We start from the raw sequence: 27,935 nt of genomic DNA, 5'->3' as shown, positions 1-27,935 counted from the left end.
ACATGTGCAGACTAAATTTGAAGCATGTCCACAGAATTCACCTGTGGGCCTTGAGGACCACAGTGGCCTCCTCTGCAACATGTGCCTTTTTACTATTGAGTGGCCACAGTCCCTAGTGCATAAAGCTTGCTGTTCAGACGTGGCACAGTGCAGACCATCACTCTTTCCAGAGTGTCTATTTTCATGTTTTGTGCAGTGTGATGCACGTATCCTTCTTCCATGCACTTCTAGCCAAAAACCTCAGTGAAACACTTAGGGTATTATCTCCAGAGATTAGCATCATCAGCTGGCTTTTTTCTTAGGCAACGCTACCATTACACAGGTGTGAGGAGGTATTAAAAACATTGATTATCTGTAATTTACCTTTCTGGGCAGTTGGTTTGTACATACAAACACTCAGGAAGATTCAGATGAGCAGTACCTCACCTCACAGGGCTGGAGTCCAAAGGGGGTACTTTGAGTCTGGAAGCTAAGCAGACACATTAATAAGTCTCAAGGTAATAAACCTGACCAAAAGACACTAATGTCAGTGCTAAAAGAAAAGGCTAAAAAATTCACTAAGGAGGTGTCTCTTGCATTTTCTTTTTCTTTGGACAAGAAAACCTCCATTTCCTAAATCTGTACTTGACTTTGTTTACCCACAGTGATTTTCCCACATCTTAAAACTGAAATTATAAAGACAAAAAAGACACATTACTTTATAGTGATATAGAAGTTAGCTCTGTGAATAAGGGAGTTTTCAATATACATCTTACATCTACCAGCTTAGCAACATCTGGATTATTTACTTTCAGTTTTTAACCAGATCATAAAATCTCTGAAAAAGCTTTGTGTTTAGCTGGGTTGCATTTAATTTGCTCATAGCTGGGCATATACAAAGTCAGCACATCTCAACTGCTCACTCAGATTTGTTGCGTTGCCCCATTTTAATTGTTTGAGTTACTATATGAGATACAGAGATACCCACTACTCAATCTTTAATGGGCTTTGCCAGATCTCCTCTCCAGCCATTGTACAACTCTGGAGAATCTTAAATCCAGAGGATATTTTGTGGTTTATATTAAGCTGTTTTGGCCATCAAGTCTTTCTTCTAAAATGCTCAGAAGAGCCTCAGCATCAACTCTCATCAAGGTACTTAAGCAGGTTGTCTCTCTGTCAGTCTTGTCTGTGGCCTTTATTAACAGTGAATTGGCTGATGCTTAAAACATGGACAGCACATGTATGAAGCCCTGTACTGTAAGCTTTTTGTCTGGTAGTTCAGTGGCTAGAAATCTCACCCAAGATAGGAGAGACCCAAGGTGGGGGTCTCATCATTGCAAGACTCAAGGCCATTTTGAGAGGAGTGAATCTCTGTGCTGCAAGAATGAAATTTCCATGCTGTAAGAATGAAATCGTTAGGCTGTAGGGCATTTTGGAGTAAGGAGGCTTGTCTAATTCCTTCTATTCACCAGTAATCTTATTCTTTCATGTTATGACTAAATATTGACTATCTGAAAGGGAAAGAACTGCTCTGTTTTACATTCTGTAATTAAGGTTTTTGCAGAAGAGAAAATACCTAACCAAAATGTGAAGCATCAATCCTTACAACCCCTTGTCACTGGCTTATTACTACGTGTCTGATCACAGTCAAGAGCCAACAGCAATTTATGCCTTTTTCCTACTGAGGTATTTGTATCAAATGTGTTTTTAATGTGCAGCCTGATAACCAGTGAAAGATTTGGTGCAGATTCAGCCAGGATGCATGCTGACTCACCAAAGAGAGAATAGGGTGATAAGGATTACTCTTATTGAAGCAGTTGTTAATTGTCCGGTCAGGTACAAAAGATAACATCTGATCTGAAAAAGAGACATCTCTGAGGAAGAATAAAAAAGAATACTCATTTTAATTAAAAGGGGTGGTCAGATAATCTCCCAAATAAGAAAGAAATCAATGCATGTGAAGAAAAACAGATTAGATCTGTTTAGGCTTCCGGGAAGGACTTACAAAAAAGGATTGGTTATAAAAAGCAAGTGTCTTACACAAGAAAAAGGACATAACCTGAGGCCTAACATATAGAGAAGATAGAACTCTTTGTAAACTGAATTTTTAAGAAATCTTGCAGACTAACAGCTGGATAAAAGGGGAGACATAATCTCCATGTCAGTAGAGCAAATGTCAGTTTGTTTTTTTGGTTTTTTTTTTTTTTTGTTACAAACATTTGTAACTGTGTCCTATTTTTTTATTGGTTGTTTGTTTTATCTCAATCTGGCGTGAGTTAAGTTTGTTTTCAAAGTCTAAGGAGACAGAAAACGGTCTTCTATCTTTAAAATTTTACACTAGGGCAATAATTTATCTCCAATTGCCATAGCCCACGGCATGTTCTTCAAAGAACCCATGGATAACAGTTGTTGGATTTGCAGTAGGATTGTGTAAGAGCAGCAGGTGGTATCACAAGATACAGGGGAGGAGATGCTGACAACTATGAGTGTTCTTAGTCATACAGCTAAGATATGAAGGAACAAATATGAAATCTGAGGATCTTCAGAGAACATGGAATACTGAAATTTGAATGCTTAATCTGCGGAGTAAGTAACATTGAATGTGGCAGGAACTGGAATGAAGATGCCAAACCCTGTCTTCTTGCACTGTGGCTACAAAGTCCATACTTTGTTTTACCTTCTGGCCCAATGCATAATCCCACTTCAATAAGAAGGTGTGAAAGTACTTTTACTCCAGAATATGCTGTAGTTTGGAGTTAGGTCGTTTCTGCAAATCCTTATCCTTTAAACACCCCTCAGAAACAGCATGAAATTGAGCTCTCATATTCTCAGAACCATTGAGCTGCAAGATAAGAGGGAGACTCTCCACTGTCTGAGGTGAACCTAACTCGAGTTTTTGAAAGGTAGTGTGTAAACATCTAGCACCAAAGAGCTTGGCTCTCACATGCATCACCACAGCAATGAGCATCATTGCAGTATCTGACCACTTAACATGTTTGCTTCTGCCATTCTTATTATGTGTCTTTTTTCCTACATTATGGTCAGTATCTCTGAAGTCTGATCCAAAGCATTTTTTGAGGAAATTGGACGTGTAATGGTTTTAGATTTTTCTGCCCATATAATGTAGGATAGCATGTTGTAACAGCAACACTAATGGAAGCCCAATCTCTTCGCTTTCCCTCCGTTGTTTCACACCTGTTCCTCTCCCTGCTCATCATGCTGGCCTTGAAACTTGAACTAATGATACTGTGCTTTATTGCTTGTCTTTTGGAAGGAACATTAAAAATAGATACCAAGTTTTGACATTCTTAATTTCCAGGATAAACTTCTGAGCCCCTAACCTTTCCCAGCCTCTGGCCATAGACAATTTACAAGGCTTCTTTTTGCTAGGAGTCCATGTGAATAATAGTACAATATGAAAGATTTTTTATGTTGATCAATTGGAAAGCACCATATGACAATTTTTCCTTAGTTTACCATAAAGCTATATGCATATCTGTAGGCTCAACAAAAGAACATGAAAGATTTTACTGGTTTTGTAAGGAGTGTGTTGCATAAGAGTGTAGAAACTGGGAGGAAAATAAACCCTTTTAGTTTCCAGGTAGTCTTCAGAGATCATAGGGGCTCAGTACAGCTAGGCTTAATTTCTGATTATAACCAATTCAGTTCTCTAAGTCTGATTGAATTCAATGAGATCTCAAATGTGCCAGTACTGTGGCACATTTGAGATCTCATTTCAATTCAATTGCAGATTCATCAACTTTGTGGTTTACCTGTTCAACACTATAAATCTGGTCCATGTCAGTAAGAACTTCCATGAACACAGATTCACAAATAATGTGGTTTACTTGTAAAACACTAAGTCTGATCATGAAGTTTAATAGGAACTTTGGTGAACACAGATTCACAGATAGTATGGTTTGTCAATTTGACACAATATGTCTGTTTTAGTTTGATTAGAACTTTGCTTCACATAGTTTCTAAGAACTTAACAAGATTTCCTAGACAAGATAGGAAGAGACAAGATAACCTGGGCTGGAAGTAGGGCCTCTTGTCTGCACCAATAATTTTGGGGGTTCATGAGGAAAGAAGACATAGTTCTCAAAAATTCTAAATAGACACCAACATCCTTGGGCATTGTGTACACAGTACTTCAATTGTACTTTCTCTGAGACCATCTGCAGAGTCAGAGAGAGATAAAGCTATGGAAAGTGATTGGTTTCCTTCCAAATTTTTGATGCAACAATACTTATCTTAGGAAAATCTTAGGAGATTTTCTCTATAATTTTGAGAAGAGGGGGAAATGGTCTTGTTCAAATGCAATCCACTAGGCTTGTTAGGACACAGAAACAGAGCTGAATGACTGTTGTTTATCCAATATTGTTCAAAAACATGAATGAATCCCATAAATCAAATAATGATAAATCTGTGTAGTAGCAGTAGTACAGAGGACCACTAGTCAAGAACTATGCAGTAGAAGACAGGAAACTTCTAGTATTTGTTTCATCCTGGTTTTGTCATTTAACTTATTTAAAAATTCTTTTCATTTTACACATTGATACACTTGCAGTATGCTATTAGAAGGGCAACTATTGATTACAGCACACTTCAAACATACTGTGTGCTAGATCACTCCCTAAACTGCATGAACAGGGAAATAGAGGGATTAATAAGATATTACCACAAGCATTAATACTCACTTCCATAATTCTCCTTTTGATGAATCATTTATTTATTGCAGCCAAACAGATAACCAAGGCAATTTTTGATCCTTCCCTTGGAACTTTCTTTAAGTTGTACATTATTAGAAAGTTAATCTAACAACATATGCTTATAACTACAGTGTCTCTGTTACAAATCCTACTTTTTACAGTTTAATATCTCTAGTTTAAATCATATTAAAATAAAACTTGGTTTTCAGCCCAGATGCATGTTAGTTTTACAAAACAATTATTTATATAGGATTTACGTTTAATATAAGAGCAGCGAGAAAATTAAATTTTCAAAGATTTCTGTTTTCTTTAACAAAAAAGATGTTCACAAGAATATCTTTGAGGAAAATTAAACAATTCAATGTCTGAATTGGAAAAGTGGCCTTAGTCTTTGGGAAAATGAACTCCCTATAGTATTCTGGTTGGAAATCCAATTGCAAGATATTCATCTCCCAGTTTGTTTTTCTGACACCACACAAATGCAAATGTCCTTTTTGGGACTTTTGCAGTATTTTAGACATGTAGTCTTAAGGCAGTTGGTTTTTTCAGTTTTATTTCCACAATTTCATGATTTTTGGAGGGTTATTTTGTTGGGTTTTTTTTTTTAGTTCTGTGAGGGGAAAGAAAGCCCTAAGTCATAATGACCTAATATTAATCGTATTAACAATTTCAGGGTAAACAATCCTTTTTAAAATTGCAGTTTTTTGGCTGACATTATTAAGGAAAGTGTGTTCATATCCACATATTCTTTGTCTTATTTTTTTCATATTTTTCCTTTATATTACTTTTTTACTTTAGGAAAGACTGTGGCAATAAACCAGGTGTTGCCATATAGTGCTGGTAGGAATAGGACTGATCACAGAAGAAATTGTGGATGCTAGGAGTTAGGTCATGTCTCAGATGTATAAACATGCACAAGTGAAAGGCAACGCCTGCCATTGAGCCTTCTCTATGGCTTCTCTGGGATTTTAGATCCAGGTGTAAAGAAGCAAGCAGGTGTGGGAAGGACTTCATCTTCACTAATGTGCCAGCTAGAACATCTGAACAGGCACAGTGATATTTATAACCTGCTATTCATAAGGGCCACAGGCTTTTTTGTTGCCTTTTGCTGGCTAAAAAATTCTGATGTTTGCATTTTCCATGTGCTTCTTATCATTATATATCATTCTTTACTGAGAATGAAGTTGGAATACCAAACTCTGTCCCAAAGGAAAACAACATCTAGTTGAACAGAAAAAAAATTATAGAAATGTACACACAAGAATTAAGAAGAATTAAAATCATCTCAGCAGAAATAATATTATAATTTCTTTAATTCTGTGTAGTTTACTTTCTACAAAGCTGTAATTAAATACTTAAATAACAGCTTCTTTCTGCTAAGTAATACAACAAAAAGCTTTTTTATCCTAATTTAACCAGTTACCAATTAGTAAAGAAATTACTAGAGTAGACTACTATCGTAGATGTATAGCAAGATGTTAACTCTTTGTTTATAATTATCAAAACCCGGGCAACTACTTGGATCACCAGTTGCTAGTCTGGGGAAAAGTGTTTGCCTAGGTGTTGTTAGCTCCTTTACCTCACAGAATCTCCATTAAAAAAGTTAAAATCTTTCATTTGAAAAATATTTCTTCAAAATACACTAATAAAGTAGACAGTGTATGGTATGAGGTGAAGTCCTTTATTAAGTGAGTGTGTCTGATAATAAAGTCTGATTTTTTATATATCAGGAAGTTAAAGTAAACAAACCAATACAATTAGTGAAAGATGTATATTATTAATTATATTAAAAAATAGTGAGTTGTTAATAACTATGTCATAAGACCAAGACAAATACTACAAAATAAAAGAAGCAGTTTCTAGAATATAAAATGTGGCCTGATTGTCATTGTCAGATAAGCAATTGTGTCATCAGTGAAATTTTTGTTTTAGAAAGATGGTTCTGTCTTAAAATGACATTTCCCTTTTGATATCTGAGATAGCAATATCGGTTTTTTTCAGTACTGAACATAGTTATGCAATATTGTAATACATTATGTGAGTAAGACTCACTTTTTTCCCCTTCCATATAATACACCTTTAAAATAATTTTCTGTATATCATTTGGCCATCATTTTTGTTGCATAGAACTAGGAAGTTCACCCTGAACTCTGAAAAGGTACTGAAAAGACACTCCCATATTCCACTAGCTGCAAGACTCCTTGGAGAAGGGCACACTTACAGATAAGCATTGGAGCTGAGGGTGTTCTTGGTCCATATGCCAGATTAGCCAGAAAGCCTTAGGCTCAAATTACTTCCTATTTAGAATTTTCCCCCCTATTTCCCTGATTCCTCTGCTTTTTTTCCCTGCCTCAACTGCAGGATGACACAAGATCTGCAATGGTGAATCTATGCTTCTTGGGAACTCCTTTGCTTCTATCATGGGACTCTTGCCAGGTTGATTAAATCATCTGTAACTCAGTAGAGGAGTACAAAAATTGCCAATAATGGGCATGAACCTACATCTATATTTGCTAGATATTTTCAATTCAATAATTTCCCTAGATATAAATAGAACATGTGTTAATAGTACCTGTCACTCCTTTATAGCTTTCTGCATAACAAGAAAGATCCACAGGAATAATAGGTGCCCTTTTGCATATTCATATGATAACCCTAAATGTTAGACACATAGTCAAAGAAAATCACACTGAAAAGCAATGAAGCTTCTAAGTGTGAGATAGATTCTGGTTAGACCAGAAGAGTTGCACTGCAAGAGGGACAGATCATAGATGGAGTGCTTTATAAAATTGTTGCACTGAGATGTACTAAATGCAATATATCCATTTTTATTCCATATTTCCATTCTTTATTTACTTATACCTAAAACCAAAACATTACTTTATGTCAACAAGTCAAAATTACCAGCATCTCTGAGGGAATTAGTAATCATGCTTTTGCTGTTCTGCTGGCGTAAGCCTCATGCAACAAATTGCAGTTATGCTTTTCTTCTGGTCCTTCTCATTGCTCAGTCTCTTTCATGGACTTAGTGTAGCATTCTGTGCAGCTTCTATTAGCTGTAATTTCAACAGACTACAAATATATTTATTAATGAGACTTTTTTTTTCTATTTAACTGCACTGATTAGAAGAGAGAAAAGGAATTTACTTAATGAATTTTGATCTGGAACATATAAAAACATAATACTGTTAAGTAAGAAATTGAAGTTTATCACTGAAAAACATGAACAATAAAATGCAAAAAGTGTCCATATTAGACTGACTTGGCTCCTAACATGATGTCTTATTTTGGAGTCTAATTAGACTCCTTTGTTCATTTCAGACTGCTTTTGGAAATTCTACAAAATTTTCAGTAGTATTGAAAAATTTTTGCAAAATATATATTGAATTATGGTTCAGTTACTCTATGCCTGGAAATTTCTATTTGTGCAAGTAACTTGAAGAACTGAATGAACCTGTGTAAATCTGCTGGTCTGCCCATGATTTATAGTACTTTCAATATAATTATAATTTTAACAGATGCTTTGTTTTAAACGAAACTGGTGTCTGTGATTTTATAATTTGAACTTCTTTAACTCTTGTGCATCGGACACCTTTTGCAAGGATTTAGTGCTAACTGGATGTATTGTGCATCCAATGCTTTTCAGCATAGGGTGAATTCAGTTTATTAAATCTTATTCTCAGGACTAATAATACCACCCTTTTGTTTTTAAATATGTCAATTTATCTTAAGCTATCAATCCTTAGTATTTAATCAGAAAAGACAAACGCATTTCATTTGGCCTTAACTGTGTGCCACAATAAGAGAAGAGACAAGAAAGCTAATAAAATAAATTGTTTAAGTTATCCAGAAGATAAAGCTTTTGAGTTTAAAATATGTAACTCTATTTTTCAAAGTGGATGTTGATTTAGGATGTGGCTCTCTGAAAAACACAATTTGCAAGGGAAAGCTAATAAACTGCTTTAGTGGCTTGAAGAATTGGTGATTTTCTCTCAATTGTTTCCCTCAGTCACTGCTTGTTTTGTTTATTACAGGATTCTGTTTTGAAGACAATAGTGTGTAAGGGTTACATCTGGTGTGTTCAAAAACTAGTGGCACAAAATGCTGAGATGGCCTGGGGTGAACTGCACTCTGAGAGCAGGCTTTGGGATAACAAATTGCCTTTGCATGAGGGCCCTGGCATATAGAATGACTTACAGAGGTGTGTTGTCAAGGCAGAAGAGGTGAAACAAGGGTGGTCACGGGGACTGGAAATTTTTATTCCCCCTCCTGCTTTCTTCGACCTTCATTTTTCTTTTTTTTTAAGTCATTTAGTGACCTGAGGTGAAATGGACAGGAATTGACAGCACACATGCTGTTGCTGGCAGCAGAGTCACTGCAGTTGCTCCTTGGACATGAAAGAAAGGGAAAAAAGATGAAAGAAACCCAGTTGTTCTCTAAATATAACACATGTAAAGATAATATGTTTGCTTCAGTTGAAACCAACCCCTTTTTCCTGTAGAAAATATTTCCCCCTCCCCACTGCAGTTCAGGAAACAGGGGAGATGATTTTCTGTCTCTCCCTCTCCTTCTCCTTGCCTGCACAAAGAAAACGTGGGTTGATACCATTTTTATTGTTCTGCTGGGGTGGGTTTCAGACCTCACATTAGCATATTGAATGTCTAATTGAATTCGGGGGCTGTGTTAATCATCGTGTTTTGTTTAGGGGTGGTTGGTGAAAGGTGCCACCAAACGAGTGCTTTGGCTTGGGGTTAGCTTGGTGCTGCCACCCCAAGAAAAAGACTCGAGAAGGGGGAGGGAGCCGAGGAAAGGCGAGTTGGCTGAGTGATGTCTGGAGGGCGAACTCGTGTGTCTCTTTGGTGATGTGTGCTGCTGTACTGAAATCCACCCCTCTGCTGGAGCTAAGGCAAGAGTTGGAGGCATCTGATGCTGCCGTTTCCAGGGTGAAATTTCTAAGGCTGCTAGCTAAAAACAACAACCAAAAAAAAAAAAAAAAAATCCCAAATCCTCAGCAAAAATAGCAGTCAGAACAGAAGATCCGGCATCTCCCGGTCCAACTGGCATAACCCAGGCAGACGTTTGAGAACCACATGCTTTTAACCTAGCCACACACACGAAAGGGGGGGGCGGGGAGTGGAGAAAGAAAGGGATCAAAAAAGACACCGCAACTACAGAACATCACATTTCTCACAAAAGGCCAGAAACGGAGCCGGTAGGAAAAGGAGGAAAAAAAAAAAAAAAAAAAAAAAAAGAGAGAGAGGGAGAGAGAGAGAGAGAGAAACAAAGCCTCCCCCTCTTCCCCCGATGAGTTTTTCGCAGTGCTCTGGTGAGGCTCGGAGGTGGCTGGCAGCGCAGGGGGCGGCTGCTGCCGCGGCTGGCGGGGCTCGGCGCAGCAGCGGCCGCGCGCTCAGCACCGCCGCCCGGACAGCTCCGCGCCCGCGCCCGCCCTGCCCCACAACAAGTCCCCGCCGCCGCCGCCAACTCCGCGGCGCGCTCCGCCCGTCCCGCGGCTTTGTCTCCTCGCGGCACCGGCCGACAGGCGTAATCACCCCCGTGTCCCCCACCCCCTCCTCTCTCTCTCCTTTGCAGGAACGACTCTTTGGGAACCTGGTCCACCCAGGGATGTAAAACTGTGCTTACCGATGCATCCCATACGAAATGCTTATGTGATCGTCTCTCTACCTTCGCCATTTTGGCTCAGCAACCTAGAGAAATAGTAAGTAACAAAGAGGGGGAGAAAAAAAATCCAGTTTTAATGGAAAAGGGAATGCGGGGGGGACTGCGGGGGGAGGGGGGAGCTGGTCCAGCTTTCCTCTCAGGTATATTGCAGACGTTGCATTGAGGAATTGTTTAATATTGCAGGTAGTCAAATGTTAGTCTCCTGGTGTCTTCAGTGCCTCAGATAAATGAATTCCAGATTCTGTGATACAACTAAATCCTAGGGAAATTTGCATGCTCTCGAACTCTATAAATTTTTTAGAGAAAGCCTTGTAATTGTGGTGCAAATGTGTAGAAAACTTTTGTATTGAACGATTAAGGGAACGTACAGGTCTCTATTATTGCTCTTGGTAGGAAAACCCTAGATACTGTAGTTAAACAGATTGCAGATCTGCATTGGACGTTTTCAGCACAGATTTTCTATGTAGTCTGTTGATACGATGTAAGAAAAATAATCAAGTTTTCACGAGAAAGAGGGGACATTAAGTGTATGAGCAGACACTCCCAATATTATTGAATGCAAAAATAGCTGAAAAGCAAATATTTGTGAAGTTATCTTGCTAAAGCATGATTTCATTTTCCTGGTTTTGGAAACATATGAACAGACTCTTTTTAATAGCAAAGTAAATCCATTTGGAAAAAAAGTGATTGAAATAAAATACTACTTTCTGCCCGAGATATGGCCTAAAAGTACATCTGTCTTGTATTCTATTTGGGTGGCAAAAGATATCTTGGTAAATGTAATTTACAATACGTCCCTGAAGCTTAAAAAGCGTTTAAGTAAACCAGGCATGATATCCTTTAGAACTTTTAGATCTAATTTTTTTTCCATATTTATTAGTAAAACCCATGTCTATTTCAGAATATGAGCACATATATATAGAGAGGAAAAAACTGACCTGATACCTGAGGATAATAGCTTGCCTTAGAGCAGGGAAAACTAGTTTGCTCTCAAGGTCATTAATTTATTTTCATTTTTTATTAACACACAGAGTAAAAATGAAATAATTCGGAATTTGAAGCTTTTTTTTTATGAAGGCTTATGATACTGTTGCCATAGATATCCTGCCATTCCTTCTAGGCCCAAGGAAATTAAGCATGTGAGAACAGTGGATTGAAGTCAAAGTTATTAAAAGTCAGAAAGTTTGGTCATTCTGCAACAAGCATGAATCAAATTATGGGACAAATTACTGTATGGTCTTCAATATATTAGAGTGAAACCAAGCTGTATGTTTAATGCACAATTATAAACATTGCTATTCTGAAGAGAAGTATATCTTTTAATTGATGTTTACTGGAGAGTCATTTAAACTTGTGCTAACATCATAGTCTCCTGTTACACTGTAATATTACTAGTTTATTTTTCAAAGTATCATGCAGGTATTACAAGGCATTTTAAAGCTCAGAGGCCTCTGAGGAATGTATTAAGCAGATCTCAGTGTTATGTAGGGATCAGTTTTGGAATTAAGTTGATTTCTCCCTCATAACTAATATTACCGAAACAATCTGCAGTAGTTTGTCTGCTTTTAATTTTGCTCTTTTTGCTTTTTTTTTCATTTGACTTGTTGGTTTAAGTGCTGAGGATGTTTTTGCTTCATGGTTGCCTGTTGTAACTTACAGATCATGGAATCATCTGGTACACCCTCAGTGACCTTAATAGTAGGCAGTGGTCTTTCCTGCTTGGCCTTGATCACTCTAGCAGTTGTCTATGCAGCATTATGGAGGTATGTAATGGGTTGAAAAAGCTAAATGCAAATACACTGTTATATTTATTGGAATTGCAGTTTAAAAAGACCATTAGAGCCATGTTTGGAAAATGTAGTGCATGCTTTGATGCATTTTTTGATGAGATTGATCAGTTTTACGGGTTTGGCCTGCTAATGATGATAGAGCCCACTCTTCTCTTTCCCCACTTCAGTGGGAATGGTATTCCTCTTTTGGTGGGGTATTCATAGTGATAAATGCAGGATTCTTATATATTATATATTTCATGTTAGGCTTCTGGACTATACCTTTAGCTGGTTTTCCCCCATTTACATTTTTAAATAAAACTTATAAATAAAATGATATTGCAGTGGCACATTTAGGAAGATTCAGTCAGCTGATTTTGAGTTTGTTCACATCAGTTATACGTTTAAATAAAGACCATAAATTAAATAGTCTTAAATAGTGTGATGGTACATCCCAGTGATAGATTTTCTTTCCGTCCTTAGTATGCAATATTAAAATACTATATTGACTTAAAAGTGCAATAAATACACATGGACTAAATTAATCTGAGAAGCAATGAGAAATAGCATAATGTCTTAGTGAAGAAAAATAAGATAAAAAGTCATGCAAAGTAATAAATGTTTTTAAAAAGTGAACATGGATTCTCATTTCACTTTTTTCAATAATTAAAGTAAAATAGATTCTTATGAAAGTAATAAGAAACAAGGGGATGAAACAATAAATTGTAAAGTAATGTAAAACTAACCAATAGAATTTTGTTTGTAGAAGCAGCTTGATAATTTTACACCCATTTCTCTGTCACTCTTATGTACCACAGAGACTCAGGATTTGAAATATATATATAATTATTAAGAATATCCAGTTACATAAGTTATCATGAAAGACTATAAAAATTATCAATTCTTGTCTGTCAAAACTAAGAATGAGAGTATTTCAGGATATAACTCCCATCTAAAGAATTATAGTGTTATTTTTGCACTCCCACTATATTTAGCACTTGGATAGAAATACTGTCATGCTCAGTGTGACTGGTCTACTCCATTATTTAAATTAGATACAAGGAAGAAATTCTTTACTGTGAGGGTAGTGAGGCACTGGAACAGGTTGTCCATAGAAGTTGTGGATGCCCCACCCCTGGAAGTGTTGAAAGCCAGTTTGGATGGGGGTTTGAGCAACCTAGTCCTGTGGATTGTGTCCTTGCCCATAGCAAGGGGTTGTAACTGGGTGATTTTAAGTTCTCTTCCAACCCAAGCAATTCTATGATTCTATGATTCTGTGAATTTCTAAATGGAGATAAAAAGTTATGTGTTATGGCTTAAGTCAATGCTGTGAGCTCCTGTTGCACTGTATTTACTCAACCACTAAGATTCCTTGTAATCCATGGGCACTCAGTGCTGGGAATTGGCCCAGGTGAATCAATAGTAATCAATAGAAAGTAGCAGTGGGCTTTCTGTGTGAGCAAAGGCACACAGGACTTCTTGTATTTGTTTGCAAATACATAGAACCAGAATGTTGCTATATTTTAAGGAAGAACATGGATTGTGGTATTTGGGTTGTTCTGTCTAACTGGAAAAGCATAATGCTACATCTCTTGATATGCAAGCAAGAAAGACTATAATTAATTTCATGACCAAAGCTCAGCATTTTTTGTGGGTTCAACAGCCTTTTTTATTACTTCCTCAGAGTCACCTATGGGTGTAGATCCCAGGAGGAGACAGCAATATTAACTGAACTCCAGTGAGAAGCATATAGTAGTGGTCATAGCATATATAAAGATCTGGCATGGTCTTCAGAGGAACTGACCACCCTTAACTTTCATTTTTTTTTAGTAGTCAGCATTTACTGTTAACAGCTCTAAAAATCAGGTCAGAAAGGCACTTCAGTTGTAACCATAATCATTCTCTTTTTGTCCTGTAGCATATAGAAAGGCTGTATAGTATACAGAAAAATGAGAACACTTGCATCTTGAAATCAAATATGTGATAAGACTTTTTGACTTTTTCATCCCAAATATATTTGTAAAATGAATATGATAAGTTTGCAAGGGTGACTGTGATGTTCACTGCTATAATTTAATCTTTCTGTACACATTTGGATATTTTTGGCATTCAGTCTTATGAGTATATTACAGTACTATTGGAACATCAAGATTAATGTTATCTTTGTCCCAATAACATGTTTCAAAATTCACTGCCACAGTATCATCCACCAACCTGCATCTTATTTATACATTGTGGATCAAATCTTCTGTTTATATTAATCACCATATTTTTGCTTTAGTTAGTAATTATGAGTGGTCTGTGCCAGCTGTGGATATTCCCAGGGACAAGCAGACAGCATAAGTTCCTGACATGAATGCATGTAAGCCCATTATTGTCAGGATGGTGTTAGAAACATGTTGCCAGCAGTTTTCAAAAGAATCATTGGTGGATTATTTTTAAAATACATCAAGATACTAAGAGGAAATTGTGCAATATCTATAAAAATATTGTAGTTTTCATGTTTGCATTGTTATAACTCTCCAATACTCTTTCTGAGCACATGTAAGGGAACACCTCTCAGAGTATCTGCAATATTTAATGCAAGAACTAAATCAAACCTTTGTGTGACTTTGTAGTTGTTTTCCTTTTAAAAAATTTGTACCCCTCTCTTTTTTCTCTTTTTTTTTTTTTTTTAATAACAGGTACATCAGATCTGAGAGGTCCATAATTCTAATCAACTTCTGCCTGTCAATTATCTCATCAAATATCCTTATCCTGGTTGGACAAACTCAGACACATAACAAGGTATGAGATGGATTGTATTAAATTTTCCCTCAAAGATTAATATCATTGTTTTACTTGTTTTTAGCTTAAAATAATTACATCAATTTAGTCCTATACTCATAGGACTTGGTGGTTTTGGTAATATATTAAGAGACAAGGGAAAATATTTACCATCTTGCATAGTCTTTATTTCCCTTCTAAAAATCCCTTTTGGTATTGTTCCCTCTAGATAAGCTGTGTTCTCTGTGGTAGACTTGTGTGTTTTATAACTAAATTTCAAAGCAAAAAAGTTCAAAGGCTCAACATCAAAAGCACAAATTCTGGTTCATTATAATAGTTGTAATAGGATTGTGCTACAGTGTTTTTGTCTTTTTATTAACACACTGGTACTCGAAAGGCAAGTAGAAATTGCTTAGAAGTTGGAGTACGATTCTTGAAAATGTGCAGAAACAGACATGATAATGAGCCATAGAACAGTTAGATCTCTGACTGATGTAGCTATAAGAAAGTAATAACCCTACATACCTCACTTAGTGATGTATTGCTGATTATTAATAATCTGTTCTCTGAACATCATTGGCATTTGTGCCTCTCCTGTAGAACAGAAGAATTGCCAATGTTTTGAGGAATCACTCAGTGCCTGGTGCTGCTAGGCAGCTTTCACAAGTGTCAATGAGTGGTTGCTTGAAATCAACCATAACTGCAGGATTGCTTGGAATAGCAAATAGGATGTAGTTGGTTAACTGGGCAATATGTGATAGAATGTTGTGAAGTTTTGGAGTAAGCAAGTGCTTGTAAAGTAGTTTTTTTCCTACCATGTTAAACTATGTAATGCACTGCTCATCTTAATTTTTTTGATAGCAAATGAAATAATGTTCGTCATCTGCTGTAGGAACTGATATTTCTACAACACGCCTGTAATTAATCATTACTTCTTCTCAAATAAGTGTTTAGCAGTTTAGCTGCCAGAATTCTCATCAATTCAATGCAAGTCACATAGCTGTACTTTGTAAAACATATCCAAACCAAGCACAGTCATTTCCAGCACATATGGTAACAAAATTATTGAAGTCAAGATATTAATATGCTTTTAAAATTTTGAGAGTGTGTAGAGGTAAAAATAAGCAAAATATGGATTTCTAGAAGAAAGCCATGTAACTCTCACAGATTTTATTCAGGGAGGGAAAAGCAATGTACTAACAATTTCAGTATAACAGAGTACAGAATTAATCCTACCTGGAATTTCATACATAGTCATATATACTATTTTATTATGCATTTCAAGAATAGATACGGTTCAGTCGATGCAAGTTCCTGTGTACATTGCCACAGTGGAATCAGAGTTTGAGGGCATGAGAGCAACTGTGTTGGCTAACACATTTCCTAGATATGCTGGCAGCCTTTCTCTGATACTTGACTCAGGGAGCTCTGAGCTGAAACATGCTCTTAATCCAGTTCCTTTCTATTAGTCTTAATCTCTTTGAGCTCCCTCACTTCTGCTTCCTGAACTTCTCAAAAGACGGATATATTACACTGAGATATTTCTGAGACCAACAGTTCCAAAAATGCAAATTTCAAAGGAAATAATTAACAGAAAAAGCACATCACGAGGTTTATAATTTTAATATGCAGTCTGAAAAATTACTGTAAAATAACAATTCTTGCAACACTTGTCTTTTTTTTTTAAGCCCACGTCTTGCTTTTGATATATCTACCAACCAGGAATTTCTAGCCAGGGAGCACCTCAAATGGATCAAAGGCAAAATACATCTGTTATATCTAGCAAGACGTCCCTTATTACAAACCAAAACTATTTTTATCACAATGTTGCCTGATGCATGAATATATTGCAGCTCTAAGAGGCTGGCCTATGAATGCACCATCAATAAAAATGGCTAACACCACTGTTTAGTGAAGATTTACTCAAATAAAAGCAATCATATCTGTGTATGACTTCACTGTGTTTGTAAGTAGGGATGTGTATAGACATCAGGTGTATTTTAATTCAAGTTCTGATTTTTTTCATTTTCAAGATAATATATGATGCCAAGAAGTGTTTGGTTTTTAGACTATACATCTAGATTGCAGTACTGGCAACTGTAGGAAAAATTATGTTTTCATTTTCTGAGCTGGAAAATTAAAGTCGTACATAAAAACTTTAGAAAGAGAATCAGGTCCTGACTTGTGATTTAAGATTAAAAATATCTTAAATTTGTTTCTGACATTTTATTATTTACTGGAAGTGAAACTGTTTGAGATTTTTAGTATTTGAAAATTTTGTTAGAAATCTTGGGAATATTTTATTAAGACAATGTAATATCCAAGTCAGCAAAAATGGTTTGATGAATAAATGCTGAAGTAGTATTTTATGGCAAGAGGAACTCTTCTTTTTTTTTCTTAATGTATTAGAGAACATTTGAGAAACATAATATGCCAAGTTTGAGTTTGTTTACTGTGTTCCATTGTCATTCTTCTGGTTACGCTGTTCTTACCTTATAGGGGTAGCTAGTTAACATCCACATGATGATGTTAATGTTCACAGTGCTGAAGCGTATCCCATTTCTCTGTGCTTTAGTTTTGCTCTGAATTGAAATTGTCTGTATTTCTATATTTGTGTATATTTGCTTTTTGAGTAGGTCCTCATAAATGTCATCAAAGCTGAATTCCAGTTTAAAGTTGAACAGTATGCAAATTTAGCATACTAAAGATATATTATTGCAAGCAGCATATTGTTGATTTGTTTGCAGCTTGTGGTTTACTTTATCTGTATTAAACACTTCACAAACTACTTTTATTAACTTCAGTGCTATTCAATCTCCAAGAAATTTCTGTGGCTTGTTTTATTTACACCCATTGACATCTACGGCATAGAGAAAAACACTGAGTGTCTTGGTCCAGAAAGGCACAGGGGGTTTTTTTGTTGTTTTCTTTCTGGTTTGAAAAAATCATAGATATTCTATAATGTTAGGTTTATCTCTGCTTTTTGAAAGCTGAGTATATCATCAATGTTTTTGCAGCAGCTTCTTTTAATGAAACCTGAGTAAGTTTGAAAATTTCTTTCTCTTTGGTTCAACTAAGTTCTGTCCTTTTTTTCAGTAAAATAGATTGCCTCCCATGGTCAGAAATTGACAAAATATTTACTGAGGACATGTAGAAGGGATTTATATTTTTTCAAGCTCCAAAAGATTTTCCATTTCATATATTACCTGTTTAAAAGTGATGGTTTTTGTCCATTTCAAGTAATCTGAGGATACCAACAGTAGAACAGAGGTCTAGGTCATGGATCATTTCAGCTCGTTTTAGAGTAGTTCAAGAGGGAAGTCATGGTGGGGAGTAGGGTTTCCCTTGTAAGGCTTGGATTGGGATAGCAGAACGCCTTTTGTCAACAGAAAAGCTTTGCCCCTTTGTTCCTTCTTAGCAAAACATGTTCTGCATTTTGTTGAAGGACACAGCTGAGAAATGTTCTGATTTTTTCATTGTTTCCCTAAACCTTGGAAAACACAGAACTTTATTCAAAGCTTTCTTAATGTTTCAGACTGTGTAAAAGATTTCTGTTCTGTCAGTTCCTGTTTTGAAATACAGGTCACCGAAGGCTGAAATTACAAAAATATTATGAAATTAATTATGTATCTTGTTTAAGTATAGTTGGTGTTATACTGTGCATGAGAAGCATATTAATTTACTTTAGTACTTCTTTCTGTCTCGTTTTCTTTCCACTGTTAAATGTTAGTCACATAATCATATTTAAACTTGACAATACGCAATTGCTGCACTTTAACAACTGAATTTAGTTTTAACTCTGAAATTAAGTGTCCTGAATTAAGGAAGGGTAAAACTTCTAATGTATAACCTAATTGCTAAAATAACTGTTATTTCACAAAACCTGAGGGATGTCCCTAGCATCTACAAAAGCATTACTTTATAGATTACACTTACTTAAAATAAAAATATTTACTTTGAAGAGACTGATAGGTATTTTTAGGAAATATCTATCACTGATTTGTAGCTTTCACTATATCATAACTCTTGCTATCTTATGTTTCCTAATGTTCTTCTTGCCATCTAGAAAAATGGCTATATTTCTTCTATATGTGGGCCTTTAACATTTAAGCTATAAACTTTTACTAGGCTTCTGATCTCATTTAATGAATAGATTCCCTATCCCCATAAGTTATTGATTAGTATTATGTGGATTTTTTTTTCATAAATTCTCTTTCCTTTTGTATACATTCAGAGAATATCTTGGTTTGTTCACAGTTTTGCCTAAACAAAAACACATTTGCTTTTTGATATAAACAGTTCCTGTGTATTTATTTTTCCTGTGAAGTAAACAAAGCTAAATACATTTTGAAAAAAACCAATAGAATTCCTTATACATATGAGGAAAAGTTAACTATTTTCTATATGATCTGATACTGGCTCTAATTGAGGGTTCATTGCTGATATTTGGGTCACTTGTGAAAAAGTGTCATATTTTAAAATATTTTTAAAACATGCTTTAATAATGCTGTATGACTCAGTTCATTTTTAGCCATAGTCAGGTTTCTGTGTGTCTGCTATGGAAAGAGCAGGGAAGATGTTAATGCAAGATTTAGTAACCCTGATATTCTGTGTCATTCATGTTTAATTGCAAAATTCAGTTTATTATGCTTACTATTGTATTTTGAAGTTCATCTCTTTGACCATAACTTAAAGGATATGAAAAAGGGCTGTCCTGATCACCATAACATAAACTGTCAATAGCCTGACGTTGTAAACAAGCAAAACGCCATGAAAATGTGTAGATAATAAGATTAGAATGTTCACTAAATAGACTGACTGGACAAAAATAACCCACTTTTAGTATTTTTTTAATAGAGGTGTTATGTTGAAAGAAACAAGTAGAAGTGGAAAGAAGCTGAGAAGCCAAACATCCCATTCCCATAGCACTCTGAAGTAGCTGACTGCAAAACTGGAGCTCCCTCAGGTTTTGAGAGACGGTGGGTGGTGGGATCCCCTGAGAAACCTGCAAATGTTCAGGTGATACTAATGCTGCCTTTAAGCACGTGCCTCTTGCCCCATATCTGCCACTGACTTACAGATGCAGGCATCGTGGCAATATATCTCCTAGGAAACAGCGGGGGAGACCTCAGAGCAGATGGAATGAACAGAGAAATGATGCTAACACAGCATTAAGGTTGTTTTAGAAAATCAATGAGGAAGTAGGGAATTCAGTATGTCAAGCAGTAGCACTCCATATTTCAAGTCTTTCTGTAGAACTTCAAGGGAATACCCTCCATTTAAGAACTGAAGCCTGGGAAAATATATCCTTCCATTTTGTCAGTATCTGGCTTCCAAATTAACACCTACTCTGCTGATTGTCTTTTATTTTATTTTTTTGTGCACATAACAGCTTTTTGAACAGCTGACCCAGAGGGTCTCTGGTATGGGTCATCCATCCCAGACACACAGCAGTGAATAGGTCAGGAGTCAGAGTGCACTGCACCACACACATCTGTCTGCTGTGTGTTTCGAAACTCAGAAACAACAAAAGGGAGAAAAGCCAATTTAGCTGAATAACTATTACAGGAGTAGGTCTGTTTAAGCAATGCTGTTTTACCATGCCAAATTCTGACAAAACCTGTTAACATCAGCTGAATTAACTACCTGCTTTTAGATTCTCAAGAGAACCTCTGGGAGCAGATCTTTTTTACCCAAGATCACTAAACATTGTCATTCATGTTACTGTTACCTGCCTCTGAGGAGAAGGTAACATTCTTCTCAAAAATGCCTGTCAGACTGTTTCTCAAAATACATCCACTTTATCATTCACTTTGCTATATCTAAACAAAACAGACATTTTGATTGTAAACAGGTTACAGAGAAGAAATTGGTTAGATTTTAGGAGCATGTGTTCTCTGTTTTCTATCCCCAGAACCTTTTAAAAAGCTTTTAGAACTACTTTAGAATCCCAAAACTGTTAAGGTCGGAAAATGTATCCAACTTCTTTCTCAAGGCAGGGTCAGCTGTTAGGTCAGAACAGTTTGCTCAGGACTTTTTATAATGGTAAAGTCTTGAAAACCTCCAGGCATGGAAACATCACATCTTCCTTGGCAAGCTTGATCCACAGCTTGACTATCCTCACAGTCAAAATGTATTTCTATATACCTGGGATGCATCTCCTCTTGTTTCTTCATGCCCATTGTCATCCCACTACACATCACTGTGAAGAACCTGACTTCATCTTGTCAGTGACCTATCTATAGGCACTGACAGGTTGCTCTGAGATGCTGCTACCTCAGACTTCCCTGAGGTAACTCTCTGCTGTCCCACTCTTCCCAGAATTGTGTGGTTTTTCCTCCTTGATCTTCACAACCTGTTTAGAGTAGTTTTTTCTGTTCCAGAATTCACCCCCACAGCTCTAAGGAAAATAGCTCATTCTCTAACAAACACCTTTCTGAATTATTTCAGACAATCTGTTGATGACTCAAGCAGCTATTTTTGGGCTTCATACCTTTTTCACATCTCTCTTTTGCCTATTTTTTGAATTTCAATAGAAATAGAGAGGTAGTCAATGGGAAATAGAACAATCTACAAACAGTTAAATGTTCATGTCTTTCACTTACATGATCTTACTTTTAAGAAAGAGGAAGCAATAGACAATTCTAAGCAACAGTAAAAATTATTTTAATAATGTAGTTACCATGGCAATTAACATCACAAGACTAAAGGGTTTAATTAAGTATGATAACAATAGCAACATCAAAACCAAGTTACTTGGTTATTTTCGTTGTAATACAAAAGTTGAACTTCCAATGAATTTTCATATGTGAATTACCCTTTCCAAGAATCTAGGCATAGAAAGTCTTTGTCACATAAACCTAAACAGATACAGAAACACAATAAGATTTATTTTTTAATAGATACCTGATAAAATAATACATCAAAAATCACAGCTCTGAGATAAATGCAACATAAATCTTCTGCCCTAAAATAGTAATTATTACATCATCACTCCTTCTGTGTAACAGAATGAAACAACAGAAAACAAAGTCACTTTTAAAGGACTATTATTTAACAAATAATAGTGTAAATTTGTAAAAGATTGTCCACCTATTGTACTGATTTTTATTTATACATCACTACAACTCCCTGTTGGGTCTGCATATTTTTAGGAACATATGGTATGCTTTAACCTTGACATGTACTATGAAGTTCATTTGTACAGTTTTGCTTTTATTTTCCTAGGTCACAGTTTTTAGGCCCTATGTCTTGCAATCACAGCAGTGAGCATTTTAACAAAAAATGACTGTTGGATTGATCTGATTCTCTGACTGGTCTGATTAGAGTTTCATTCTCATTTCCGCTTTCTATCTTTTCTTTAAAGTGATGTTAAGTGAAATTTCATGGGAAGTGGGACAAGAGTATGCAAATCTCTGTTCCAGACTGAGGTTAACAATCAGATGGAAAGACAATTATGGTCACATGAATTCTGACCTTTCCTGCTTTTGCTTTCTGAGAAAGAGACAGTGGTCACTGTGTGCCCAAGTCAATGGAGTCAGCATTCAGCAAGTGTGATCTGAGCATATTTATGACATGAGAAATACCAGTGCTGGTAGACTCTCTGAATTACAGTAGGGTTTTGTCATGAGAGGGATGCTCAGCTTGTCAAATAAAGGGACACTCTTAGGTATGACCAGGGACCCAAAATTATGTACCTAGAGATCCTCTTGATACTAATGTAAAAGGCATGTAATGCTTCTAATTTTGGACTGCTGCTGAAACATGACCTTTTTATACTTGTTTTCATGGACATACATGCTTATTTTGTTGAATCTCAGTGAGTCATACCATAGACATTAAGCCTGGTACTGACAAATTTGACAGTAAATGTGCTCTGGTATTTTTTCTCTTCTAATGGTTTTGTCAAAATTCATATCAAATTGACATTTTGGATGAATAAGTAGGTATTTTGTGGAATTTAATAGAAAGTTATGCTCAGAATAATTGTTGAAAGGAAACTGTAAAGGTAAATCTACAAAACATGCATTTGGCTCTAATCATGGACATTTTTAATGAATGCAATTGTAAGATTTCCAGAACCCTGCAGGGAAGTGTACATGTTTGTAACAAAAAGGCCTCAAGCTGTTAAAGCTGATAGAATTCCTGTAATGTCAAGAAAGTTCAGTATGCACTAGACTTCTGGGTTTAAAAACAGGATGGAAAACATGTTAGTATCTTTCTCTCCTGAAGAAAATGGAAATATATCTGGCACAAGGAGTCCAGCAGTTGGAAGGAAGTATGAATAAGTTTGGCACAAAATGTTGTTCCATTAGTAAGTGATTACATTTCTGTCTCTAATTAGTGGCGTGGCATATAATTTGTGCTCTGTGCTTTCCATTTAATGAAAAATTGCATTTGCAACCTATCACATATTTGCTAAATAATTTCTTTAAGCTAGAAATCTAAATGGATGTATTTTTCTTTAAATACCACTTAAAGTTAGGTGAAAGATTAGAAAGAGAATGGCTTCCTTAACAAGCTTAGCTGAGCCATATAGGACAATAAAATCTCATGTGTCAGAATGTACAGCTATTGAAACTTGGGGTTTAAAAAGATGGGATTATTTGTAAAGCTGTTGTTATTTGCAATATTTAGATATTACACTTCTTATATTTAAGAGGGCTTTTAAGTCTCTGTCTTTTACTGTATATCCTCTTATGTCAAATCAATCAGAATTCATGCTTGAGTATTAGCAATTTAATTATTGCTATAAAACCTTAATTTTGACACTGCTTATCTTTTAAAGTAAATACAGAATAGTAATAACATTTTACTGAACTGAATGATCTGACAAGGCATAGCAGTTGTACTACAGTGGAAGAAAAATGGTTTTGCTAGGAATAATTAATTGTTGGACCTCGGTATCAAGTCAGCATTAATGATGGACAAGAACAGTTGTTAGACTCAGTTTGTCTCTTGTAGTTATTCAGAAACTGCAGCTGATAAAAATCACTGCAGAAACAAATATGTAAGACTTAAACCTGATCAAGTGTTTGCTTTCATTCACTTCTAAAGGATTCTTCCTTTGGGAAAGAGGATTCAGCAGTACCTAACAAAACATATTCTAGAGAGTTTTTTAAACATTAATGAGAAGACTCAGTCATAGTCCATGAATACCTAAAGAATGTATCTGTCCTTGTTAAATATTAGGCATTAAACAATCAAACATATATTTTTAACTGTAGGAAATTTCCTGCTGATTGTAAATAGGAAGTGTTCAAAACTTCAAGTTGTGGCATTAATCTCAGTGCACACATTTTTCCAGTAGCAAATGCAAAGCCTGGAATGAATCAGAACTAAGCCAAATTGTGTTGCCTTGCAGTTGCCATGGCTAGGAGCATGCACACAAGTTATTGATACAGCTCATATGACACGCGTTATGCCATGATGACTTCATTATGTGCTGGAGCCTCTGGAGATCGCAGTTCACTGAAATTTCAATATTTCAGTGGGTAGGTATGATGAGCGAAGCAGAGCCAAAGAAACAAATCCGGATTTTATTTTTTGGCAAAAGAGCACTTTACAGATTTGCCATTCAGAGTATGTATATGCTACACTTAGTGCAACTGGACCTTGGTATCTGTCAGTGACACTCTCCTAGTGTTAAATAATAACTCAGATGGGCTTTTCTAATCTCAGCTCATGGTCCTTCTGTTCTCTATATTTAAACCTGTCATCATGTGTCATCTAGAAGAACTGGTTTAGGGCACTTGGATTCAGTTGTCTCCCTTAGAAACTGATGGGCAGAAATCTGCTAGTGCACTACAAAAGCTTAAACTTCTGGAAGGAATTTGTCTAAATGGTGTTGAAAACTAGGGAATAAGGAATGGATGATAACGAATGCACAAACAGGTAGCCCTCCAGTGCAGTCCCTAGCTTCCTTCTTCTCCAATCTTCTTGTTAGGCTCATACGTATGATAGTCCCCTCGTATGTATGATAGTGGCAGTCTGGTTCTCTCACCATGATCTGCAAGAGGCTTCTGTTTCCTGTAGCTTTTAAAATATGAGAATAGATCTATAATAAAACATTAGCCAGAGTGCTCTAAACCTGTATGTACCAGTTGGTTTACAGATGCTGCTTCATGTTCAGAGGATTTTAGTTGTTGGCTCTGCAGGCAGAGTTATCTGATCTGTGCAGGTCGCAGAGCATCAGTAAGGGAATTCCCTGCAGAGGAGCAGAGGGAAAACAAATAAACTTTCCAGAGGTAATTTGGTTATATCATGTCATCCAGAGTGTGATGGACATGGATATAGCCTGCAAGACTTTGCACTGCTAAAAATGTTATCTAAAATGTAACATTTTATACTTGCTAATTTTAGTTGCCAAGATGGATCTGAGAGACATAAAACATTAATTATTAATTATTGTTGTTGTTGATAAAAATAAACCTATCATTAAGGCTCTGAGAGTTTTTTCAACATCAACAAATTTTCCATTTGATTTAATAATGGATATAAATATTTTTCTTTTATTTTTCCCTCTGGTCAGAACCTCAACTTATTTTATACTTGTCCCTCCCATAGGAAAAAGCTTGAGTAAATGTATCAGCCTTGCACTCTTTTCTCAATGTCAGCACATTGAGATCTGCCACCTCTCCTTTAGAAACAGAGTGAGGACCTATTCAGCTATACTAAGACTGTTTTCTCTCCATTAATGAGGATTTTGACTACAGAAATGTTGACTGTGGATGTTATGAAGAAGGCTGGATGTGAAACTCTGACAGATAAAATGGAGCAAAAAAGATGCTCCGTTTTCACCCAGCAGTGAGGGTAGGGTCACCTACAGGGAAAAGCTGTACCAGAAGCAGTAGTGCTGTGAAGGGGACAAACTTTGCTCTTATTGATTACAGTCACACATGAGTGGAACAAAGAAATTTTTTTTTTTTTTTTTGCATAAGCAGAGGCTTCAGACTGGTCTGGAAGTGTCACCTACTGAGCACTCCACATGTAGAGCAGATTAGAGTGGTTAAATATTTAGTCCTCAAAAGCTGATGTACCAGTGAACACATAGCAGAGAAGAAAGGTCACAACTTCTGCTCTATGAACTTATGCGTGCAAATAATGGTATTGTGATAAAAGCCAACATTTTGTAATTCAGGGGCTTCTACACAGGCCTTTTCCACTTTCAAATAAAGACAGCTTACAGGATACCATCTTTACCTTCTGATCATGTAAGATTTTTCAGCATTTCATTTTCACTATTGAACAATTTTGTTATGACAGTAAAGCACAGGAACTCGTAAGAAAGAGAGGCAGCATCCAACTATGGTACTCAAATCTCTAATGGCTCTGGCCAGCTGGGCATTTCTTACAGAGGAGCCCACCATGTTCATGGACTGTTGTGGGGTTTGTCTGTTGCTCCAGCCTCAGCCTGGAATCTGACAGAAAACACTTCTTCAGGGATTTACAAGTTTAAAGTTAGGAATGACAAGTTAGAAGGCCACGTGTGTGGTCACAAGGAGTTGAGTGCATTTCTTACTTTCTCTAAGATACTCCTTGCTCTTAGATGTTCTCTGATTTTAGTGCATTCCACATGGATAGCTCTGTGCCAGATAAAAATTCATCTTCTCCTGCTGAGGCACTTTTTTTTTTTTCTGCAGATTGTTAGTACATATTGTTTTAGATGAGAACTGTTTGCATCCCATATACATGAAATTTTTAATGCAAGACTCAGTAAGACACAGAGCCAGGGGTTAATCATGTGGTTAGCCATGCGGTTAATGACTTAAAATAAATGAATAGATTATATTTCCTTTAAAAGGCTACTAATGCATTCTTCAATAAGATATAATTTGTATATAATAAAATGCCTGGGCTCAGTCAATGCTACTTAAGAACAATTCGAAGTCACACACACTCAGAACAACACAGAAGCATTTACTTTCCATCTGAAGCTGTATGGTAAAGATCTATGTTTCTTTGAGCTTTATGGGACGTTGCATTTTGCTTAATATTTTTATGGTTATTTACCTTTCAGAATAACAGAATCTAAATTGGAACAGAGCTCAAAGCATTTCAGAAAAAGAATGTTTATGTATGCTAATGACTTCCAATTAGGAAGAAAAATACTAGAAACTAAGATAATGTGTTACTACCAATACAGTTACTGTGTCTTTAGTTGTATGCAGCGCCTTCCAGGCCATAGAGAGTTTGAGTGGAGAAGAGCTGACCAACATGCTCAGTGGACAAGACAGCCACCCATTCCTCTCCTCTTGAGCACCAAGGAAAAATCCTTCTTGTGAAAACAGAACTGTGGTACTTCCAGCTCTGGAGAGAAGGGAGTCACAGTAAAATTATTTTATTTCCTAGTTAGTTTCCTAGTGTGAAAAATGTAGATAACTTGTGCTACATTGACAATTGGACTTGATCATCTCAGAGGTCCAAGTGTACCAGTTCTATGATTTTATGATTGTTGGGCAGGAGTAAGTGTGTAATGTCTTTCACTGTCTGTTGGAGAGGAGAAAGAATTTTTCAGCTGAACTGTCTTGTTAGGAGCCAAGCACCACTTTGCATTGCTCCTGCTCTGGAGCATGGTCCTGGTTTTAAAGGTTGCATTTTCCATTCTTATTAACTTCTTTTCAGGAGTGTTCATAGTGACTGGAGATTTCTCTTTCAGACCTGCATGTGGAAAAAACAATCTGTTTTTGAATTAAAGACTAAGAAAGAAAAAATATCATTGCATAGTCTCTGATTTCATCAGTTGTGGTTTCTTCTTCTTTTCTTCCTTTCAGTTCTTTTATCTTCTTTCTTCATTAATTGCTTGCCTTGCTTTTATGATTTGTGATCTTATGCTTTTGGTCTGGCTTTTCTCATCCATTCTGTTGTTTCATGCCAGTTCTTTGTCATCCAACATTATGATCAAAGCCAATATTTGGGAATTCATGGAGTTCTACACAGTGCTTCTCCATTTCCAAATAGAAAGACAGCTTAAAGGGTACCAGCTTTGCCTTCTGATCATATAGGTTTTCTTCAGTATTTGTATTTCACT

General features: G+C 36.2%; 1 protein-coding gene and 1 long non-coding RNA gene across 16 annotated transcripts in view; one reads left to right on the top strand and one right to left on the bottom strand.

Moving 5' to 3' along the window:
• The window catches only part of LOC113458853 (uncharacterized), a 43,592-nt gene extending 33,700 nt beyond the window's left edge, over positions 1-9,892 (bottom strand). For all 3 annotated transcript variants that reach the window (XR_012579770.1, XR_003379509.2, XR_012579771.1), the window contains exons 1-2: positions 8,889-9,892; positions 364-469 (exon numbers count right to left, since the gene is read on the bottom strand). This is a non-coding gene — a long non-coding RNA (uncharacterized LOC113458853). The remainder of the gene's footprint in view (positions 1-363; positions 470-8,888) is intronic.
• The window catches only part of ADGRB3 (adhesion G protein-coupled receptor B3), a 445,578-nt gene that overhangs the window by 338,911 nt on the left and 78,732 nt on the right, over positions 1-27,935 (top strand). For all 13 annotated transcript variants that reach the window (XR_012579769.1, XM_014264918.3, XM_005483937.4 and 10 more), the window contains 3 exons: positions 10,281-10,407; positions 12,030-12,133; positions 14,824-14,926. Coding sequence is in view for 12 of the 13 variants with exons in the window: in XM_014264918.3 (XP_014120393.1) it covers positions 10,281-10,407; positions 12,030-12,133; positions 14,824-14,926 (334 nt within the window). In the remaining variant the exon portion in view is untranslated. The remainder of the gene's footprint in view (positions 1-10,280; positions 10,408-12,029; positions 12,134-14,823; positions 14,927-27,935) is intronic.

Source organism: Zonotrichia albicollis, chromosome 3, assembly GCF_047830755.1.
Source record: "Zonotrichia albicollis isolate bZonAlb1 chromosome 3, bZonAlb1.hap1, whole genome shotgun sequence".
NCBI classification, from domain to species: Eukaryota; Metazoa; Chordata; class Aves; order Passeriformes; family Passerellidae; genus Zonotrichia; species Zonotrichia albicollis.
The sequence above is the reverse complement of the archived record's forward strand: the minus strand, read 5'-3'. Positions and strand labels throughout refer to the sequence as shown.